Source organism: Dermacentor andersoni, chromosome 4, assembly GCF_023375885.2.
Source record: "Dermacentor andersoni chromosome 4, qqDerAnde1_hic_scaffold, whole genome shotgun sequence".
Taxonomy (NCBI): Eukaryota; Metazoa; Arthropoda; class Arachnida; order Ixodida; family Ixodidae; genus Dermacentor; species Dermacentor andersoni.
The window spans coordinates 217,312,284-217,336,595 of record NC_092817.1 but is presented as its reverse complement, the minus strand read 5'-3'; the positions used below and the strand labels follow the sequence as shown (position 1 = coordinate 217,336,595).

Here is a 24,312-nt window from a genome sequence, read left to right as displayed (position 1 = left end):
GTTGCAATTCATTCCCAGTTAAGAAACATCGGGAATAAATAGCAACAAATGATTGAGGACCTCAACCGAGCAAATGTAAGAGTAGAATTGAAGCATAATATGCAGAAGACAAAGGTAACATTCAATGCTTGAACTATTCTGGTCTAAAATGCACACATTTAGGTTTAGACAGGGATAAATATTGAATTAAGAGATTATTTCAGTAAAGTGGCTTCGTTATAACGAGGGATTAATGTACTGCAACAGTGCCCATAGTGCCACTCATCCTGTTGATTTGACTTCGCAGCAATACAACCAAGATCGCAGCAATACAACCAAGATTATTACCTTTCAAATGCCAGCTGACGGAGCTTTGAGTTCCCACTTTCTTGAATAAGAATGGCAGAATTCATCAGCGCTTGCTGCAAAAAGAGCAATAAGAAATAATCAATTTCAATGTCTGTTGTGTTTGAGGCCAATGAGTGCCAACACTAGTCGCCACTCACGCGCTCACCATCAGCCTCTCACTTTCAAAAGCAGTCAAATGGCAGAAATGCTAAACCCCCCTTTACACCATTTCTGACATTTTGAACACATTTGTTAAGTAAGCATGCATGTCGCTTGCAGCATCGTGACAATGATCTTTGGTGAGTGCTACGTGAAGCAGGAAGGCCACAAATTCCCGTCTCCTCTTGGCACATCATGATGCCACCACAGTCATGTGTCTGGCGCCACCGGCGGATTTGTTGACCGGCGAGGGACAAGAGCACCAATGTGACGCGAGCCAGCTCTGTGTTCCGAGAAGGCTGCCGATCATGCGGCACTAATCTGTCTTCCGCCAAGTTTGCATTCAGGTGGTGTCACACGGCCAGAGGTGGACAGTGGATGTCTTCCACTTCTCTCGCCTGGCTGACTTGTGCCGCCCGCTGCCTTCACTGCACTCCATGGAGTACAGCACGAAAAAGTACACGGTGAGGTAGAGAGAGTGCCCGTGTGAAGGGAATCGAAGGCGAGCAAGAAGCTGCAGCGGTTGTGCGGTGTAGGGGTTGGAGGACGGACTTTGGGATGAAAACCAAACTTGGGAGGTTTATTTTACATTATATACAGAGAGGTGAGAGTCAAGTAACAGTCGTACAGTCATTACGGGCTGGCAGCAACTCGGACGCTGCGGCTCGCGGCAAGAAGTTCGAGAGAGGTGAATCCGGGAATGCTCTGGTCTCTCTGGAATGCTTCTTTTAAACCCTTCGAGGACTGAAAGTCGCGTCAAGTTCGGCCAATGGGAGAGCCCGCTCAGATGACGCCACCTTTGGCCAATGGTAGGCACCCGTGCGGTGATGTCACACCCGGCGGCTCCCCGCAGTCTTGCCTTGCTGTGGTGCAATGCTCTCTACAAAGGCGGAGAAGGGGCACGATTGGGCTCCATTGTCCGAGGCTCACCTGCTCCCGGTGGTACGCCCCCGCTGAGGTGGCAAATGCCCTCTTCAAAGGCGACCGGTGCGACGCTGCCAGGCCTTCCCAGAACATCGCAGCCGTCATGTTTCGGGACCCACTTTCCTTGCAACAATACCGGGCGATCCCTTCGTTTTCTGGAAAACTCAAGCATTGAATAGCTACCACGGCGTACGAACTTGTTGGCACGTGAACTTGTTGGCTCGAGTGATCCTCTGGAATGTGCTGCGATTCGATGTGGTCCGGGGAATTTGAAGTAGGCTCAGGAAACAGCCCCATATCTAACAGCTCGTCCTCGCCCCGGATGTTCTGAATGGCCGGTGAACTCAATTCGGTGGCCATGAGGAACGCCGAAAGAACCTGCAGGGTATTGGTGTCGAGCCTCGTTTGACGAACTTCGGGATCCTGGGCCCTGGAGAACATACGTCAAACAAACAAAACAACACAGCGCTGCACCACGTGCAAGCGCAGGCTCTTCACCCCTGACTCGCCAGGCTATTATTGAGTCAAAATGAACCCTGATCTTTCATTTCCCTAATTTTGACTAAACAGTTCCAACCACCTTTCCAAACCGCTATCCATTTCTCCTCGAATGCCGACAAGACCAGAGTACTATTGTTGTTGCAAAACAAAGGGTCGTTGACGATGCAAACAACAAATGAAAACAGCCGAACATAACTTAAGTGGCCTAACTACACGAACAGCATGTTTCCAATCTATCGCAGTGGCGTACTTATCGCACGTATTGGTGCCACTGAACAATCTGGTCAACCTCACAAGTACGTAATCACAAGCGCACTAGCCTTGTGGTCACTAAACAGAACGCGTACTTGCGTTGTAGGCAAACTTTTCATTTACGCTTACTCACGTTTCTTCCTTTAGTCCCTCTAGGACACGTGACTTAAACGAACAATTAAACTCGCGGGACTTACACACTCCGCAGAACTCTTAAAATGATGCGTCTTCTACTAACTCTTTCCACGCACGCTCACTAAAGAAGTCAGAATACGGCTGCCCTCAACACACACCAGCAACCCAGTCATAAATCTGCTTCTTTCCGTCCACACAGGACACGCGCTAATGGAACTAAGAACGCTTCTCAGTGCAAATCATGCACTCACTGAAAACCTACGCGCTTAACCTTAGAAAATTCAAAAACACTCAAAAAGAAAGAAGGTTAAAAACACACATGCGCGTTACGATAGACCTTTCAACAATAACCTTGACCCTCAGGTTACTCACACACACAAAAAGAAAGCTTATTTACTCATTAACTAACACTCGCGAGACTACATGTTTACACAAACCTCATCTTTCAAATCTCCGAGCTTCTCAAACGAAAACACAAACAAAGCTCAAACCTTACACATTGAAAGAAATCCTAGTCTCAAATCGCGAAAACTTTTCCAATGCTCAAAAATAAAAAAAAAAACACTTCATTTCTACGGAAGCGCTCTTGGCCTCCCTTTCCAAACGCTTATGTCTGACTCATACTTTGAGTCGGACTCGAGGTAGTCGCGGTTTGAAAGCTACTCTGGCTGCCGAGGAACAACAAAAGGGCTGACTAACTATCAGCTCCCCCAAGACGTTACAGTCCCCTGCCAATTTGCGTCCTGGCGCCCCGCTTTCAACACGAACTCGATCGACCGCGTCGCTACTCCCCACCTGGTCTCGTCCTGCCACCTTGCGCTTCTTCGTACTGCACGCTGAGCTATAAAAAGAACTACGGAACGACGAGGAGTTTAACAGCCCCATGCCCTTTGTCCGCGTCCGTACAGAACATGCTTCTCGGTCTCCTTTTGACCGGTGGCTCGAACGTTTTCGATGCGTCAACATCGTCAGTGACGACCGCACCTTTTTCCTCGCGCCCTGCCCTCTTGGGTCTCTCGCCATCTTTGGCGGCGTTACATTAGTTACCATCTTTCGGTCTTTACCGCGCTTCTTTTTACGGCGCTTTCTCTTCGCACTCACTTTCATGTCGCCTTCTCGTGCCTTGTGCTGGCCGGTACACATTTCGTCGGCCCGGATCGCTCTCTTACCCGCACAGTCTGAGTGATTTACATTTAAATCTACTCTCACTTTGCCTCGACTGGCGGACAGCCCAACCGACTCTGGAACAATGCAGCAGGCTTTACTCGAGTTAGACACCTCGCACTCTTGCGAACTGCCCTCTACTACATTGCCCAGCTTCCGCTGTGCATCGACACACAGTCCGTCGGTATCGATCGCTGTCTCACGCGCACAGTCCGAATGATTAATAACTGAACCATCCCTATCTAGGCTATCTAGACTGGCGGAGAGCCGCACCGATCCCTGAACAATGCAGTTGTTCTCTCATGAACTACGGAGCTCGCCATCCCGAGAACTACTCTCAACTGCATCGTCCAGTTCGCACTTCACTTCTGCACGCAGATCTGGCTCTACATGGGTGCTCGGGTCTGTCGGGTCAGCAGTACCCTTTTCTTCGCTAGCAACCTCGCTAACATTACCAGCGACGCACATGCGCGGTAACTGTGCCAATTTGTTCGCAGCTGGCCTAGCTGTCTCTACAGTCATCTGTTGGCACAGCACCTCGTCGCTCTCCCTGCGGCCTTTAACGGCCTCTGTTGCCACCAAGGCATCGTTAGCAGCTAGCCTTTTCCCTTCACTTATGAATCTGCAGCCAATCTCACAGGCACTACTCTTCTCGTCGGTTTTTTGCGAAAAACCGCTCGATGCTGCCTCATTCTTTCGCTCTGTACTACCTACAGAATTCTCAGACAGCCGTTGTCTCTGTGCCATTAACTGATCACAATACTGTATCTCTTTGATCAGTGCTGCCTTCTCTCTCTGATACTTTTGCTCACGCTCACGCTTACGTTCCTGATACTCACGTCCGCGTTCATTCTCACGTTCGTGACGCTCACACTTAAGAGTAAGTTCTTGAAGCTCACACTTCCGTTCATTCTCGCGTTCTTCACGCTTACGCTCACTCTTACGTTCACAACGCTCACGCACACGTTCACGACGCTCACGCTCCCGTGGTTCCTGTATCACTTCCCAAGCAAGCTCAATGCTTTTATCATCATTGCCACTATCGTTAATCGCCTTTATGATAGCTGGCGTCTTCATCCGTTCGTCCGCCTCAACTCCCAAATCGTCGCACACCAACAACAAGTCTAACCTCGTCAACCTTCTAAGATCCATGGCAGCTGCCCCGACTGGTGGTTAGAACTGTTTTCCTTAATTAAGTTGTGCAAATACACAATGCATCAAATTCCTGTTTCCCAGAACTATCAAAATGAACACACAACATTTGAGTCTGGCGAATCAAAAGGAAAAAAACCACGCGCTCACTTACGGTTGCAGCACCCTGCCATCCGGTTCATCTGTCCGCTGTTCCCGGTTCCTCCGGACTCCCTGGGTCGAAGGCTCGCTCTTCTTCGCTACTCCCAGTTTCTTCGGACCTCTTTCAACAAAGGCTCTCTCTTCTTCGCTCTTCCCGGTTCCTTAGGATCTCTCTCGACGCAGGTTGATCTGTAGTGCTGCCACCAGCTGTTGCATTCGGAGGCGATCCCACCGCTGCCAACCAGATGTAGGGGTTGAGGGACGGACTTCGGGATGAAAACAAAACTTGGGGGATTTATTCTACAAGAGAGGTGAGAGTCAAGTAACAGTCGTACAGTCATTACGGGCCGGCAGCAACTCGGACGCTGCGGCCCGCGGCAAGAAGTTCGAGAGAGGTGAATCCGGGAATGCTCTGGTCTCTCTGGAATGCTTCTTTTAAATCCTTCGAGGACTGGAAGTCGCGTCAAGTTCGGCCAATGGGAGAGCCCGCTCAGATGACGCCACCTTCGGCCAATGGTAGGCACCCGTGCGGTGATGTCACACCCGGCGGCTCCCCGCAGTCTTGCCTTGCTGTGGTGCAATGCTCTCTTCAAAGGCGGAGAAGGGGCACGATTGGGCTCCATTGTCCGAGGCTCACCTGCTCCCGGTGGTACGCCCCCGCTGAGGTGGCAAATGCCCTCTTCAAAGGCGACCGGTGCGATGCTGCCAGGCCCTCCCGGAACATCGCAGCCGTCATGTTTCGGGACCCACTTTCCTTGCAACAATGCCGGGCGATCCCTTCGTTTTCTGGAAAACTCAAGCATTGAATAGCTACCGCGGCGTACGAACTTGTTGGCACGTGAACTTGTTGGCTCGAGCGATCCTCTGGAATGTGCTGCGATTCGATGTGGTCCGGGGAATTTGAAGTAGGCTCAGGAAACAGCCCCATATCTAACAGCGGTCATTTATCAAACCCCTGTAACTTTGTTATCTTGCAGTCACTTCAAAAAATCCTTATGGCTGCATGTCCATTGTATACTGGTGTGCGGCCACTACTATAAAACAAGCTGTCATGCTTGGAGTAGTTTAGAAGCCCCTAAACAGACTGTAAATGCAGCAACAAAGTCAGCCTAGATGATACAGCAGTGTTAAAAATAAAAGATGGCCTGTGACTGAATTGTGGTAAGAAAGGAAATGACCTTGCGATCATCTCAATCTCCTTGCTTGTCCTTTCTGTTCTCTCACATCGTTTGCTGGCACAATAGACCAACTTTTCCAACCATACATTTTTGACCCCTTTCTATTGCGGCACCTCAAGCTCGTTCCACATGCGTTACCACTGAAAAAAAAAAAAGAATGCGCTTTTTTTTTCCGCATTCCTCCTTGAACTCCTTCAGCAATGACTTGACCACAATTGAAGGGCAAGTGGGAAGCCTGCAATCCTTGAGTGGTCTTCTTGTTTAACAAAACTAGCTTGCATAGGTAGTTTTGTTAGCATAGTGGGAGTTCCTTAACACATCTTTACTTGCAAGTTAGTGCTTTTGTTGTGTCTTCTTGCATTCTGTCCTGTGCATGCACTACTATACCGACACTACACCAAGTGGCATCCGTTTCTACATATTTGAAATAAAAGGTGCTTACACCTGAGCAAAAGCATATGTGACTGCCACAAGTGGCTGAGAAATTTTTCTGTAGCCAGTTGCAATCACCTCGTGATCGGGATCCAACTCCAAGGCCTTGTTGAAGTACACGAGGGCATCGCCTGGCCGGCCTTGCTCCAGGAACACAACGCCAAGCTGAAAGTAGTGCAGGCTCACATGGTGTGCCTGACCTCTCAAAGGGCGAGCAGGTGCGACTTGACACAGGCGTGTTTCGTTTGGCTGCACATGTGCAACAACTTTCACATTGCACATGTGAAAATTCTGCACATGGGCAATATTTTTTCCTAAGAATTGTTTCAAAAGCTTTGGAAGTTTAAATTCTATGCTGACTGAAATTTTTTTCTATAACATGCATAGCTCTTCTGGCCTTCCTACACACACAGTCAAATGTAGCGTAAAGGCCTGAAGCAAGCTTCATGAATGCCAACATTGTATTTCTGTAACTTTTGGAAACTTGTGCAATACGACAGGACAGCGCTTAAGGGTGTGCCTTCCTTTTGCTTGTGTTTGTTTTGTGCCCTGTTTACTGTCACAGTAAGTGCACTTCATCCGTTGTTGTTCTTTTGTGTTGACAAAGCAGCACAAAAAGCCGATTTACATCTTCACTGTGAGTGCAACCTTAGAGCATTCATCATCTTCGTGACCACCAAAGGCCGAACAGAGGCACAGGCACTCTCTTTGTTTTAAGAAGACTGTGCTAGCTGATGTGCTCATCACATATTCACAGCACAAAAATTTCAGCCCTCATCCTGTCTATTCTCAGCTGTGTTTCTATTTTTTTACACTGTGAATAATACATGTCTACTCAGGCCCTCTTTGATAGACAGCACCTGGCAAATGGTTGGCACAAGTGTATCTGTTTGAAGTTTGTTCAAATGAAAGCAGGATAGACAGGACAGAGACTAAGAATGTATGGGCTTATCTTGCAAACCAGATAAGGCTTCAATACATGACAATGTTACTTTGCTTCTGAAGCTGTCCACACCTTGTAGAACACATCAGAGAGCAAAGCTGGCCAACATACATTGTAGAAGATGTCGGGGTTGCTGGCGTCCAGTGAAAGTGCTCGCTCGTAGACCTCCTGTGCTTCTTTGGTCCTGGTTGAAGAAATGCGTAAATAAATGTGATTTGTTTCACAGAAGGAAATCAATGCACGAAATGGGTGTAGCAATAAACAAGAATTGATGTAGTATTTAATATTTGAAAGTTACACAAACTTAAGGTCTAGATGATTTCAAAATTGAAGCAGGCAAATCTAGTGCCCTCACCTAACTGGGACGCTCAGAATACCTCTAAGTGGTCTGAATGTACCGAGCCAAAAGAGCGCAGTGATACTGATGTGTGATATTTGTGATGGAACTTTAGTACAGTGATGAAAGTGGCTTTTGGTGTTTTGGAGCAGGCTTTGGAGCAGGAAGAATAGCACTTCAGAGCAGTAATTTATGCTTTTGGAGCAGAAAAATTAGCAGCTTGAAGCAGAAATTTATGCTTTTGGAGCAAAAAGAATAGCAGTGTGGAGCAAGAAAAGCAGTTTGGAACAGTAACTGATTGCTCACCGCACATAGCAAACTGCATCTGCAATTAATATGACAAAAAAAAAATCTATGTACTTTAAAAAATATTTGTTTTTATTATTGATCACATATTGCACTGGTTCAATTTAATAAAGAACAGAAAACGAACACATTTTAAGGAAAACTCTCAAGATATATTGAACGTTCTTTTTTTGCGTATGATAATAGCACACAAAGAAATACGATTTAATGTCACAATAAAAATATCACCTGAGCTTAAAAATTTAAACAGGTTATTTAGCATGAATAAAATGATGTTCAATATCACAGTCAAATGTATCAGTGAGCAAATAAATTGAGATAAGTCCTTCTGGACTGCACATTTTCTTTTTGATTCTTCAAACTTGTGAAGGCTGCTTGCAAGGTTTGTTTTGCTTGCCCCTGCTTCAGAAGTGCTTATACACTTTCAATTCATTAGTTAATTTACTCATAAAGTAAATGAACTAATGAACAAATACGTTCCCAGCCGTATCTTAACTTCTAACCCACAAGTCCCCTGGTATAACACTCGCATTAAATGAGTTTCTATCCGTAAAAAAGCGTATCCATCGCTCAGCTAAGTTGTCCTCGAGTGCTTCTCGTTGGGCGGCATACAAGGCAGCTTCTAACGAATATGTTCAAGCGTGAAAACTTGTTAAACGCACTTTTCTTGCTGTTACTCTTCCATCAATTCTTAAAACTAGTATTAAAAAATTTGGCAAAACAATTAGACCTGTGTCTGATAACTTAATCTTATTAGACGACTCTACTGGGCAGCCTGTTCCTAAAGATGGTGCTGCAACTCACCTTATTGAAGCCTTTGTCAAAAATTTTTCGGGAGCTCTTAATGAGCAACTTCCATAGTTACGTAACTATGATGATCCAGCCATGTTCCCAGTAATATTTCATACACCTGGTGTTGCTAAACTTATCGACAAACTCGGCTACAATTCTTCACCTGGCTTTGACTCAATTAACACTAAGTTCCTAAAAAACAGTTAAGCTTACAGTTCTATGATACTAACAAAATTTTTTCGACAATCACACAACACAGGCGCTTTAGCTTATCAGTAGAAGGTTGGGAAGGTGATTCCGCTCCCCACATCCGGTAAAAAAAACATAGCAACCAACTACCGCCCCATCTCACTTGCCAGCACGTGTTGCAAACTGCTAGAAGACATTGTATTCACAAACCTCGTTGACTTTCTTGAAGATAACACATTTTTTCACCCGCACAACATGGCTTTAGGAAATTATACTTATGCAAGACTCAACTCGTATCCTTCACTCATCAGTTGCATCGAATTCTTGATCGTTCGTCATGCGTCTACTGCACATTTTTAGACTTCACAAAAGCATTCGACAAAGTCTGTAATAAACTTCTAGTCCACAAACTAACCCATTTGGATATTGATGCTAATAGCTTAAAATGGATCGAATGTGTTCTTGTTCATCGCTCACAATACGTTACTGCTAACAACTACAATTTACCTGTGTGCTCTGTTGCTACCGGAGTGCCCCAAGCATCGGTTCTCGGTCCTTTATTGTTCTTAATATATATTAACGACCTTGTTTCACAAGTAACTTCTAACATTCATCTCCTCGCTGATTTTGTTATCCTTAGAGAAATAACTACAGATTTTGATACTAACTGTCTTCCATCGAACCTTGAGACAGTCGAACCCGACTATATCGAACCCGTTTACATCGAATTATTCTATATATCGAACAATTTCTGGGCACGGTATAGCTACAATGAGTACATATAGCAAAAATTACGTTTACATCGAACAAAAATTGGGGGACGCTTAAGCTTCGCCTTCAAGAGTGGAACGCGATAGCCTTATCGCACCCCGTTGCGATAGCCAAACGTCGCGATCACCATGGACAGCCGGGCCGTGCCGCGCCATGAAGGTGGACGCGATCATGGGGCGAGTGGTGCGCCACGTGTCGGGGCAGCGCCGTACATTGCGAGGAGGGGGTCTTCTGTGTTTGCCGCAAGATGGCTCTGCGTGTGCGCCAAGCGCAGAAGAAATGTAGCAGAAACGTACTTCGCTACTCGTGAAACTGCGACTTCTGTAATTTACATGGTTATAATTACCGATATACACCGCAGTATAACTTTCTACGGCACGTTTTTAAGGCAACACCGCATTCACTAGAGGCGATTTTGTCCCGCCTTGAACGATCGAACTCGTGGCTGAGTGGTAGCGTCTCCGTCTCACACTTTAGAGACCCTGGTTTGATTCCCAACAGCCCATCTTGCAAGATGTTTTTTATTTATGAAGTGCCTTCCGGGATGAAGTGCCTTCCGTTAAGAGATAAGAAAAGAGCAGATTGGGTGAGGGAACAAATGCGAGTTAATGACATCTTAGTTGAAATCAAGAAAAAGAAATGGGCATGGGCAGGACATGTAATGAGGAGGGAAGATAACCGATGGTCATTAAGGGTTACGGACTGGATTCCAAGGGAAGGGAAGCGTAGCCGGGGGCGGCAGAAAGTTAGGTGGGCGGATGAGATTAAGAAGTTTGCAGGGACGACATGGCCACAATTAGTACATGACCGGGGTTGTTGGAGAAGTATGGGAGAGGCCTTTGCCCTGCAGTGGGCGTAACCAGGCTGATGATGATGATGATTCCGTGATTTATCGCTCACGGCCAACGCCGCTGACGCCGACACCAACGACACCGGCTTTTCTGCGACACGAGCTCCTTAACGCCGTCGCGTTAAAAATAGCAGCGACTCCCGATATATCGAACGTCGAGCGTCGGGAAAGTGCCCCCAGAAGTTGGCTTTCCCTCGCGGGTGCGGGGAAACCCGACGGCGCGGCTCCATCTAACCGCTCTCTCTACCGTGACCACGCTGCGTCGGACGAGCCGTCGACACCCCCCTGCAAAAAATGATCCTGGCCCGCCCGCAGCGCTTGCTCAGGCAGCTAATCAGAGGCACCTGTGACCTCGTCGTGCAAAATGGCGAAAGTGCGAGTTGTCTTGGTGCTTTTCTGGTCCATTGTGTGTGTGCCTTGTGGGCCTTCTCCCGCAGTGTTGTCGTGATGAAGCGGCAGAATTTGCCTTTTATCGTGAAGCTCGAAATCATAAATCAGGTTGAACGCGGTGAGAAGTCGGGTGTCCCCCTGCAGCGTGAATGATTCCGAGGAACACTCTCAGGACGATCTTGAAGAATAAGGGGGAAATTCGGGCTAAAGCGGCAAAACTCTTGCCCCGGTGCCCGTGCTGCCCGACGCGTACGCACGGTCGTGTACAAGTGGTTCATCCGAAATTGCTTTAGCCGTGCTGGCTTCTGCGTGCTCGGTGATGACTGCAAATTCTGATGAATGCGACGCAGCCGTTGCCGGTGTTGCCGAAACTTGGAGCGAGCTGTCAGAATTTCCGGAAGGTGTTGACGAATCAACGGTGGACGAGTTTGTGAGCGCAAATGATGGTGTCGCGACCACGGGAGAGCCCGAAAACGAAGACTACATTGCCGACATCGTACTGAGCACAAGTGAAAGTGAGCACAATGAGGAAAGCAACGACGGTCCTTTGTCTACTTCCTCCGAAGTGATTGGTGCGCTCGCACTAGTCCAGTGCTTCTGCGCGAATGCGGAAGGTTGCGGCCTCAGCTGCTCTCGACTCCTTATAAGACAATGTGGAGACGTGCGTGTGTCGCAGGCAGCGAAATTGCCCGAGCAGAAAGAAATGCAGGACTATTTCATGCGAAACTTAGCTAGTTTCATCAATAATGTGATTTTATAAATGGTGTGTGCTTTTATGACATCCAATCATTCAGCAGGCTTATATCGAATTATGCTCTATATCGAACTGATAGGCGTTTTTTTGCGAGTTCGATATAGCCGGGTTCGACTGTATGATATCTAACTGGTGCAGTTTATGGCAAATGGAATTAAATGTTAACAAGTCTAAACCTATGCATGTATCTAGGACACCTAACGTCTCTCAGGTATACTATTTAAATTACCTTCCTTTAGAACACGTAACTTCGTGCAAATATTTAGGAATTTATATTACACACGACCTTACCTGGACACCTCACATTATTAATATTGTTAACAATGCTAACCGCACTCTTGGTTACATAAGTCGAAACTTTTTTAAGGCTCCACACTCTTTGAAATTATTGCTTTATAAAAGATCATTACGCCTGGAATTAGAATACGCTACATCAGTCTGGGATAACCTAAACTTAATTAACGCATCAGAATTAGTTCAGAATACCGCTGCTCGTTTTGTTCTTTCGAATTATAGCAGAACTGCCAGCGTAACAGCAATAAAAACTAGCCTTTCTTTTCCATCTCTTGCAGCTCCACGTAAAATTTCCCGTTTATCATTATTTCACAAAATTTTTCACCCTACAACACTGCGTGATGTATTCATTCATATACTCCACACTATGTATCTCGTCGCATCGATCATTCTTACAAGGTTCACGTCCCTTCTTGCAGCACAAACACATTTTCCCAGTCATTCGTACCTCGGACGTCACTAGGGTGGAACCACCTTCCCGTAAACATTGCATCCATCAGCGATAATTTCTTGTTTTGTGATGCCTTAACCAACATTACTTGCTAGAATGGGGCTCCATGTACTTGTATATCTTGTCTTCTTTTTGTAATAGCTTTTGTAATTGCTCATTGTATTCCTACTGAATTATTTGTCAAATTGTATTTTTATGTTGTGTTTTTTTCTCTTGTAATGCTTACTGTTGGAATTTACCTGTAACCCACTCCCCTCTGTAAAGCCTTCACAGGCCTTGAGGATATAATAAATAAAATGAAATATCATCAAGCGTTTTGGTATTAATCCCTTATGTAATGAGCAGTTCAGCATTTGCAAGCATCTTCTTAGCAGAATCAATCTCCATATGCATATGTCGCTGTTCATTCCCTTTTGCTTCGAGTGGGTCTTGGGAAGGCTCGGCTTTCTTGGCTGCAGGCCCACTTTCTGCAGGCACATGCCCCTGGTACCTTTTGAATGAATTCTCTATTAGCCCCGAGAATGAACTACAGGGGCGCTGCGAGCGCCGCTCCCGTCACGTCAGGGCACGGACTCGCGCCTGTCGTCTGGTACAGTTCAGGCGGTGTCCGGGCACTTTCTGCAGTGTTTTCGTTTGTTCGCCCTCATTCTCTCTGCTTGTATACTTATGGCGGTCGTCTCAAATATATTTTTATGCCGTTTTTGTTCGTGAAAATTTATTCAAAGAGCTTATTTCTTAGATGACAATGCAGCTCTCAAAGGCAATGCTACAGTGCCAGCCGAAGGAGCGCAGACCATAGCCCATGGCGGCTTTTTCATGCACGGATCGACAACCGCAAAAACATAGCATATAAGAATCCAGGTATGATAGCATACTGCTGTGGTGCAACAAGCATGTCAGAAACGCTGGCTATATATGACTTCTACAACAGTTACCTTGATTTTAACCCACTAAAACAGGTTTGCTCACGAGTGGTGCATGGTATAATATCAAATTTTTTCATTTCTTCACAGAAACGCTCGGCACTAACATGAATAACACTGCGGTTTAGATTCTCCCAGCACCACTTGCTTCTTTAACTGCTTCTCAAAATTAGGTGGTTCTTCACGTGTTTACTTTAAGTGGCGGTAATTTGAAGTAAAGCTAATGAAGGCTTACAGCTATTTGCGGAATACGAAAAGGAACATATCAATATATAAGTATTCCCTTTTCCATGCTACGCATTCAACTCACTTGAGAAATTTACTGGTGTTTGTTGCTTGAGGAATATACATGATAAATCTGTTTGGCGAACTGACACAGGCTGCTCGGCCCAAATCTTTTAGTGAAATATTCCTTTTGGACTGTATGGCTGCAGCCAGAAAGAAGTTGACGCGTCAATCATTAGTAATATGGGACATATCGAAGATGTCACAATTCCCCGGTGGAGGGTAAAAAATCAAGTGAAATATGCAAGGCTTGTGGTATTTTCTTTATGAAGGTTTGCTTCTATTTATTGACGTTACAGAATGAAATCTAGGAAAATTATAATATATGAGCCAATATCATGATTTTTTTGTGTTGCATCCATAGAAGAACATGTAAACAATGGCAACGTGCCGGACGCGTCATCTGTCGTGCTGCGGCGAAAACTGCATTTTCTCTTCACCCGACCGTAACTTTATTGCGCTGCCGGCTCGCACTGTTGTGGCCCTAGCAGGTTCGTCTCCTCAAATACTTCTTTCCCTGTGATTCAAGCATCGGTACTTTCACTAGCATGAAACTAAGGCGTGTTGAAGGCCTGAAAAGAAGTGCATGCATCATTCCTACCTGTTGAGTTTGATAAGGATATCTCCCCGGTTTATGTATGCTTGGATGTAATCCACACGCATGCTGATTGCCTGGCGGTACAACTGAAAGAGAAACATGAGCAAATTATTAAATGACACAGTAACTGGCAACTTAGACAAGATGATGCACAGGGCCAAACAAAACTTTGAGAAGTAAATCATAGCTAGAATTCTTGCAATAATAGAGTAGGCAGCATATGAGATTGTGTGCCATGAGGCTTCAAGGGTTCCTGAAATGATTTATGCTGTATCTAAGAGTACCATGTAGACACTGAGGTCGTTAGAATTCTCTCTTACAAGAATTTTGAAGGAGCTACAACTGGCTACCCATTACCCTCCTCTCAACTTGTATTGCAGGCTGTCATGCCTGTATCCCTCCTCCCTTGTGTACAACTTTGTGCAGTGATGCAAGTGCCCAGTATATCTGAACAATGGCTGTTCCCACATCTCTTTCTGATGCAGTTCTTATTTAGGTAGGGTTGAGTAAGTTCAAATGGAGAGATTGGAAGCAGTACACATCAGGCTACTCCATTTCACTCATACTGCAAAAAATAAATTTGCCCTAAAATAAATTTTTAAGAATAATAAAAATAATAAATGAAATGGAACACTTAAGACTGCACAGACACTCACGTTTACAAGAGTGAAAAAAAAAAAAAACAATACCTAACAATGAAGGTGAGTCAATGCACAGAATCATCCCTAGTACATTTTGCCCACATGTTCGTACTTATAAAGAAGTTATTCACTGCACTGACAGTTGTTTTTGTTACTGTCATGGTGGTGGCCTTGAAATGACATGCAGTGCGCATGTCTTCTGCAGCACTTTACTCGCTGCACACCCACCCCTACAGCACAAAAAAACATGCATGACAGAAGAGATAGCCGCACCTGTGTTCATGCAAGTTTACACCTCCATGTCCCGCTGGCCACCATTGCCAATTAATTATTATGTATGCATGTATCTGTTTTGCTGGGCACAGGTTCACCCAATAAACAGTTAGTTCCATGACTTGTGGTGTGAATGAATTAATTCTGGGCTTTTACATGCCAAAACCACAATTTGAATATGAGGCACTCCATAGTGGGGGCTCTGGATAAATTTTGAGCACCTGGGGTTCTGTAACGTTCTCCAGTTGTAGGGGCACGGTCGTTTTTGCATTTCGCCCCCCATGTGCTAATGTGGTTGTTCACTGGCACTACAACGTGACAACATTAACTTCTGTCACATTCCCTTTCACTACTGGTACAGTCTGCCAAGCCTTTTGAAAGAAACTCCTTAGTCCACTCATTTCCTTGAAGCCATGTACAAATGCATGTGTACAGACCAAAACTGCAACAAACAATCCGCATTCTCAGGTGTGAAGTATACCACTCGTTTGAAGAAATGCCTACATTTATTGCCATTGCATTTTTATGTGTACAGGTAAACAAATTACTATGTATAAATACATTATTAAAAAAAAACTTAGCGAAGAAACATGCTTGCCCATGGTGACATCATCCGGGAGATCGCTCATTTGAGTGTAACGTAAAATTGACAGAGGTGGATGAGAACAATGGAAGTGGTACTGCTGCAACCTGTACTGACGTAGATGTTTAAAACTTCATAAGAATGAACATGGTTTATGCAGAGCACTTAAGTTTAGTCCTGTATGGCCTCAAGGACCTACCCTGATGACTCAGTGCTATTTGTACGCAATAGTAAAGGTCGTTTAGGGTCCCTTTGTGTGCAAATTAAAAGCTGGCAACAAAATAAAGGCCACAGATGCCACAAACAGGGTCAATTTTAATGATTCGTGAGTTGAACTACACAAATGTTGCTCACTTATCATTAGGAAAAAAAAAATGGATATACTGCACTTTTTATAAGAATTCCACCAAAAGTACAGTGCTGTAATGGCAAACGGTACATTAAAGGGACCCTGAAACGCTTTTGACGATTTTCTACAGACGTACCGAGTCATTAGAGTAGGTCCTTCTGATCATTAATTGATGCATCTAAGTGCTACGCGTAAAGCGTGTAATTTATCATAAGGTTTTAAAAATGCACATCGCTGCCAATCCCAGCACACTGCTCGGCGGAATCTTAAGCTACCCCCTACCCATATGATGGAAATCACCCATATGACATCAGTGGGACGAGCTATCTGATTGGCTGACCAGGGCGCATGATCGATAATTTTTCCAACTTTATGGTAAACAAATGATCTTTGTAATAGTTGGAATGTTAGTTCATTTGTTTTTATAAAAAGAAAGTAACATAAGGAGAATGCACAAGAACAATTTTTCAGTACGCTTAAGCACTTCTGGCACACAGCAAGTGTCGTCTGCTTTTGTTACAACGTACTCCATTTTGACGAGAGCTCTGTGGTCAGAGTTGGTCTCAGTCTTTTCGCGAGCACTATGATTCAACTTTGTTGTCTTGTGGACTGCAAACGTAGCGACTTGCAATATGTCAAGCTGCGACATCGTGTCTCTCTGCAACGCAGCATGCGAGCGAACTGGCTGCTGCGCATCGGACTGCCGCTATCCGATCGGCGCCAGGATTTGCGCGTTTGTGGGTCACTTAACACCGGAAGGTTACTAACGCAACAGCGTTTCGCGAGTCCGGTATTAGGGCAAACGCAAACGCAAGGGGACAGGGTCTGGCCGCTTGACTGTGCTGTAACGGGATGAGCCATGAGATGAGCAGAAGGGCAAATATGAATGGGCTGCACGGTGCAGCCACCTGGTGGCACAGAGCTCAACCATACACAGTAGCAGCAACGAAGTGTATTATTTGCTGCTGGTGTGTATTTTTCGCTGGAGTGTAATCATCAACACGTTGTTTTTATAAATGTTTAAAATGTTTTACACTTGGTTAGAGCAATATTAGCGCTTTGTTTGGCTGGTTAAGCGCGGCGCCAACAAGTGCCTGGAACGTGCAGATCGATCAGGCCGCTCACGTACGTCTATGCTCAAGTTCCTTCATCAGCTTGAGTTTATGCCTCCAATCATTTGCCGAAATGACCAGCTTGCCTGTGGTTACCGGAATACCAGACACGTTCGGCGCTACGACAGAATGCTCACAACGCACGCTGCTTCGATAGCTCTCGGTCAACGGGAAAGCGGCTAGTGGAGAGGTCTCGCGCGGGCGGGGGCGGGCTCCAAAACAACCGGAAGTGGGCGATGTGACGTCGCATCGTGACACAGGACCAGTGAAGGAAGGCGGAGCTTAGCCCCGCTCGCTCGGCGAACAAGTTGAGGAGGAAAAGCACAACTAGGGAGGAGGGTAACTTCTAATCGCTTGTAGCTCCGTTAATACGTAACGCTTCACTTAAATTGTGGTGCGAATGTTCTACTTAAGCTGTACCTTACGCGTCTACAAAATTTGTCCGAACCGTTTCAGGAGCCCTTTAATATTATGACAAATATTAGAGTAAAACACCACTCACAGCATCGGCTTCTTCAAGACGTGAACTATTTCTTGATATGAGGTTGGCTAAATTCAGGAATACATTCAGATGATTCGGAGCTATTCGTGCCTTGTATGGCTCGCCTGGCTTTGGTCGAGGCAGCAAATCCTTGGCCTGCAGAGAGGGAGAAAGATAAACGCAAAATACGTAAGACAAGTGAGGGTAAAATCTTGGTAAATGTCTCAGTTATGATTTTGAAGCTGAAATGCGCAGACAACCTAAGCAGTATAGATTTTCACTCAACATGGCAATCTTCACAAATTTATTCCCGGCCTTAGCCACTTATCCTTATGGGAACCTGACTCACATCCTGCGAGAGGCTCCCATGCCCTTAAATTGCTTGTAGCCATGTGTGTGAAGAATACAGCCATGGATTGAACTGACAAAATTCAACAAACGTTTCCACAATATGATATATACCTAACATTTTTTTATATGGATAGAGCATGTATAGCATGGCAAACAGTACAGATGACCAGACAAGAAAAAAAGACAGGACCGAGGAAAACCAGGGAGACATCGGCGGCTTTGCTGTCTAGCAGCCGAAAGTTCGAGATTTTCCTGGCAACATTTAAAAAGACATAATAGAAGCGATAGTTGCCTTTTGGACAAAAACATTCCATCTAAACAAGTGAAGTCACTCACAGGAAGATGTACTTAAAATGAGAGCTGCTAAAAAATCAAGTGACAAACTAATATGTACAAATTACTGGTATCAGGCATTATTATTATATTTAATAGAGAGCACATTAGTAAAAACAATGAATAGAGATGGATATGTGTATTTTTTCTTAATTTTGTTCTACGCACTTCTTAATGACAAAGACAGTACAAAAGCGCACAGAGGGCACGCTTTGCCAGAGTGTAATGATTTTCCTCATCTTACAAAACTCTCGTTGATGTAGATCATCGTATGCCTTATGAGCATTTCTGAGTCTATCCTAGACCTGTCGTGTCTTTAGTCCTCGTATGTCATCGTCCTCTTTAACTAGTTTCTAATATACGCTCTTGCACCAAAACTAATGCAATAACAACTAGACAAATAAGTAATTGTTCTTTTAATGTGACATAGTTGGGCAAATGTCTTCTCAATGTCAAAGCTACTGTTTGCAATGCAGAGCAACATCGGTGCTGCATTAATTCACTTTTACGTGCAAGCATAGATAGATGCCCCATCTGTCAAATCAGCGAGATGACATTCATCACCGTGAGGGAAACGTGAACCGGATGAGGAAGGTGCCTGGAAGTGCAGAAGGGAACCACCATGTTCGTGCCCTTTCCGTTTGTACTTTGGCACTGCTGTGCTCCCTGTGCACGTTGATGGTGTCCCCTCTTCCTCGCAGGCGCAGCAATGCGCGCTTTCCCTGAGGCGTCACAATGTCGAGGTCACTGTGGCGTCCGCTTCGTGCCCTTTCCTTTCGGTGCTTTGATGCCACGGTGCTCGCTGTGCATGCTCGTTGCATCCTTACGCTTACATGCAACCCGCATTCACAAAGTGAAATGCCACTGTAACTTTTTTCGTGCCTTACAGCTATTTATATGCATGCAACCTGCTGGAAATGTGACATTATTTGCCACTGTCGTGTTCATGTAAGTGCAGTTACTATAAAAGCAACAAGCTTTTGATAAGTCAAGGTAAGCAGGCAATGAATGCAAAGTAACCTCAAAGTAATAGTGAAGTCAGTAAAATGGACAATTTGCCTCATTATATTGTAATCTTGTTACTTTGAAATTTGCCCTCTTATGCAAATAGGTGCAGTCGCCGATGGATTTTTCTTAGACGGATTGGTCTGCAATATTTTTGGAATTATCGGGCAACCAGAAAAAGCATACCTGAATGAGAAAAAAGAAATCATTTTGTTGAGCGTCAAAGATGGAAGATACAGTTTCATGCCATGTTGGTAGACATCTTCACATTGGCAGTATGAAGTGAAACCAGCCACGCTTTCGCACCCACTTTGCCCCCGCGGCTGACAGTGTCGCTCGCAGTAGGACACAAGGCCACCACAAGAAGTGCCCGCAGTGGGGAGCAAATGCTTCATCTGCCTCTCACTTCAATGCGTCTCCGATACTCGAGATTGTAACCTCCAGTACTATACACACACAGGAAGACAGCACACACCATGCCATGCTTACTCTTTGGAAACACAGCAGATAAGAATGGCAATGAACAGTGTGCAGAGGACGAGATATTAAAAACCAGACACACACAAACGCGCTATTCGATGCTGTCCGAATCATGCACCAACAAGCCCAAAAAGCTACGCTGTTGAACAGCAGATTACCTCTAAAAAAGCGCGCAGACTGCATATGCATGCAGCCGCGGTGACAGCCATGCACTAAAATAGGAGACGCCCACCAAGCTGGTCCTCCTTCTCTCCTCGCGCATGCTTGATCACGTTATCGCAAGATCGCTCCCCCCTTTCGGCTTGATTGTGTGGGAAGATGGAGCCCATCAAAACACGATCCTTCTCGGATTACCCTCGCATGCTTACACCTGCACCCAAAGCATACAGCACGAGGTGTGGTAGAATCCTATCGCATGTGGACATTTATATGGAGCATGATGCTGCTTCGCTTCGGTGGTCATTGTAGGTCACAAGGCACACGATTTGAACGATGCTTACACAAAGCCGCCGCTTGTAACTCAACCATTTTACCATCTGAGTTCGCGCAAGTTTCCGTTTATTGTCTCCGTATTCCTTCGCAGCGGGAGTGAAATTTTTTGTATTAAGATTGTGCGTAAGCACATTTGCTATACAGAGGTTCTAAATATGTGGTGCTCTATGGACAAGAGGTTATAAAGTTAAATACTTCGTTTTATCAATAATTTTGTTATATATTGAAGTTCGGTATATCCAGGTTTAACTGTACTGCATTTTTGTATATCTGGGTTTTCTCTTGCGTGTCAAGCAAACATGAGGCATAGACCCCATTCATATATCAGTAATAACAATAATATGATCTATTTTGACCACTTGCTCACAGAAGGTTGGTAGGGTTCATGGTTTTGTAACACCTGCATTCATTATTATCCTCAATGAAAGGGCAAACTTTTGAGAAGAAGTCGGGTTTAACCTGATTTTCATAAATTTTTTGCAGATGCAAAAATCAGGAACTATATAGGGTTTTACCCGAAAACAAAGGACCTTAGTTATAGGCAGTCTCGTTTTAACAAAATCTGACTGCATTTTGAAGAGCTGTACAGTGTTCAGAAACACCTTATGAAATTGGTTCCATAATGTTATGTTTAGCATAGTTCTCTTTTCCAAGGCTCTTAAAAAAGCAGATGCATATGAAAAAAAAAAGACTCATAAATAAAGAATTTGTCCCTGCACATTTGCGCATTGGGATTGCAGCCCTCTCGATCATGATTTCAAAGTAAGAAACCTGCGTGCCTGTAGCAGAAACAAGTTGGACATGGCGTCCAGTGTAAGCCAGCTGTGTCAGCATCGTCGTTACAAAGATAGATATCTACAATGGTGCTAAATGATAAGCCAACGTACTGGTACTGAAAGTGTATCTGAACACTCTCATTGGCTCTGTTCATACGAGGGTCGATTCAGAAGTAAGGTTCCCATCAATTTTAGAAATAGACAACATTGTATTCTCATAAAAATTTATGTCATTGGAAAGATGAAACTTTGCTCTATTTTTCTACATAATCGCTATCTTTTTCTGTGCATTTTTCTAGATGGCACTCCCAATTTCTGTATGCCAGGAATGTCGTAGAACTCCGCTGCCAACCTGTTGAGGAAGCATTTCACCTCTTCTTTGACTTCATCATCGCTCCGGAAATGTTGGCCACTCAAATGTTCCTTTAACTAGGGAAACAAGTGATAATCAATCGGCACGAGGTCTGGACTGTACGGTGGGTGGGGGGGCATGACAGTCCACCCAATGTTTGTCAAAAGTTCCTGGGTTTGACAGGAGATGTGAGGTCGGGCGTTGTCGTGAAGCAGCGTTAAACCGGCTGCCAGTTGTCATCGCTGACGGTTTTGGATAGCTCGCCTGAGTTTTCTTAGTGTTGCACAATAACTGTCTGAGTTGATTGTTGTCCCATGTTCCATGAAATCGATCAGCAGTATCCCCTTACAATCCCAAGAAACACTGGCCATGACTTTGCCAGCAGAAGGAGTTTGGCAACTTCTTTGTGACTGGTTACTCTGGGTGACGCCACTATTTGGATTTTTGTTTCGCTTCGGGAGTGAAATGAAACACCCACATTTTATCTCCCATAACTATGGAGACCAACAATCGTTCCTTATCTTCTTGACACTTTTGAAGAAACTGGTGAGCTCAGTCAATGCGTTCCTCCTTGTGGTCTGATGTCAATAGCTGCGGTACCCATCAAGCACAACACTTGTGATACCCTAATTTTTCAGTCAAAATTCTTTCCACTATACCATAATAACTCCCAGGAATCTGAGGAGCAAGTTGACGGATGGTGACGTTTTGAAGCACTTTGCGTTGGACCATCTCGATAACCGCATCTGAAACTGACGGTCTTCCACTCCGTTCTATATCGTGGACTTCCTTTCAACCGGCACTAAACTCCCTGCACCACTTTCGGACGTGTTGAACGGACTCACATTTGTCGCCACACACCTCTGTCAACAGACGATGAATATCCACAGGTGGAGTCACTTTGGCGTGCAAAAAGCGAATTACGGGACAAATGTCGCACTTGCCGGGACCAACAATGGGAACCTCCATCTCAGACGGCTGCTGAGCCAAGAATTTCACGGTGAAGCACAGCCGGGGGGAATCGAGAGTGGGGGAACGGCCGTGCCCAGCAGCAGTGTTGCCGTAATTTCGCACCTTCCCATGTGGCTCTGTGAGAACCTTATTTCTGGATCAACCCTCATATAAGCTTGTTTCTTTGGAAATGCTACTGATGGGACTGCAATTGAGAAGCTCAAGCACGCAATGAATTCATTGTTTAAAAATATTTTGTGAACTCCCTTTGAGCCCCAGAAAAGGAACCACTTTAAAGATAATGTCATAGAAACAAGTTCTTTATTTGTCCCTGAGCAAGTTTGACAATTTTTTTTATATACGAGTTATGCTCCCAGACAATGAATAAAGATGTTGCACTTTGAACCTCACTAGTTACGCACCTTCAAACAGCTTTTATAGTACAAGAAATGACAAAGAAGCACACGCAGACAATGCCATATGTGTGTACTTCTTTGATGCTTGTGTTGTTTCTAGCGCTGGAAAAGTTGTTTGAGGATGAATGAAAACTAACTAGCATGACTTTCACTTCTTTTATCGATAATTTGAATCGATCAGTCAAAATTTTATTTCACACAATGTAATTGAGGGACACCCAGGTGAAAAGCAGACAAAGATAGCTTGAGGGTGTTTGGATCAGCTCTAACTATTCACACTTAAAGATATAGTCTGAATAACTCAAGACACTACAGGTAATATCCTGTTGACCTCAATCACCCAAAACGTCCAAAATGTACAAGTTTTTTTTAGAACATTTGGTTGAAATTACATGAAACACGCAGTAAATTCACTTGTGGGGTAAGCTTTAAGTGTTGTCTGCTGTGTGCACTTGCCTTTTTTGAGTCCATATTTCACAAATACTATACGCACACGTTCACCACAACTAGCTCGACTGTCAGTTCTTCAGTGGAAGAAAGGAACACAGTCGTGGTGTGTTCAGTTGCTCTCCTGCTGCAGAAAGCAGACCTGCCAAAGCAAACAAAGCCATGCTGTAGTCACCTTCCTAAAGGCAGTCTCCGCTTCTTCAAACATCAGCAGGTTGTTGTACGTGCGTCCGACGTTCATGTGAGCACCAATGTCATCAGGCTGCACACTGCAGAGAGAGAGCGAGTGAAAGGTGTTCACTGTAGGCACTTTGCTTGGCACACTTCAGCAATGCTGTGTTTATTCAAAATGTTCTGGTAAAAGATAGGAACAAAAAATGTCACTCATGGAAGCAAAGGTGCCGTCTATTATTTATCTTTTATTTATTTCATCAATACCAATATTTCATTTTCAGCTAACTGTTCCTTACCATAGCACAAACTCAAATGTGCCAATCCTGCTTCTCCTTACGATGCACAGTAGGCTCAGTGCTAGTGACCTCGCTGCGACAGAAAATACTACATAATGTAGACTGGCAGCAGCGGCATTGCATGACCCACATCTAAGCCTGAATCCTCTGTTTGCACAGTTATCCTTGTCAGGCACTGTTTCTTCAGTGACCATCTTCATGGTGCTATCCCGCCGCCTTGCTTCTCTGGACGGTACTGAATCATCCACACGGGGTGAATCTGTGACTGCGTAGCCACTTCGTGGTCTGCTGCTGGCATCGGCAAATTCATCACTGGAGATCGCTGCTATCGCAGTGCGCCCTATAAACAAGAGCTGACATCGACGCCTGCTCTTCACTGGCAGCAGCGGCATTGCATGACCCACATCTAAGCCTGAATCCTCTGCTTGCACAGGTATTGCTAAGTTTTCCTCCTACTCCCTCTCTTTTTTTTCTGCTGCTGCTGCTGCCATCAACCGTTTGCTTTTTCTTTCTTTTTCTATCCAAGTCTCTGTTTAATACTCATACCATGCC

General features: G+C 44.9%; 1 protein-coding gene across 3 annotated transcripts in view; it reads right to left on the bottom strand.

Annotated features, from left to right (window-relative positions):
* Tmtc3 (Transmembrane O-mannosyltransferase targeting cadherins 3) overlaps positions 1–24,312 on the bottom strand; it is a 789,094-nt gene that overhangs the window by 60,435 nt on the left and 704,347 nt on the right. For all 3 annotated transcript variants that reach the window (XM_050185292.3, XM_050185293.3, XM_055074786.2), the window contains 6 exons: positions 23,466–23,559; positions 17,709–17,843; positions 14,252–14,334; positions 7,420–7,492; positions 6,444–6,530; positions 328–401 (listed from right to left, as the gene is read on the bottom strand). In XM_050185292.3, coding sequence (XP_050041249.2) covers positions 328–401; positions 6,444–6,530; positions 7,420–7,492; positions 14,252–14,334; positions 17,709–17,843; positions 23,466–23,559 — 546 coding nt within the window. The remainder of the gene's footprint in view (positions 1–327; positions 402–6,443; positions 6,531–7,419; positions 7,493–14,251; positions 14,335–17,708; positions 17,844–23,465; positions 23,560–24,312) is intronic.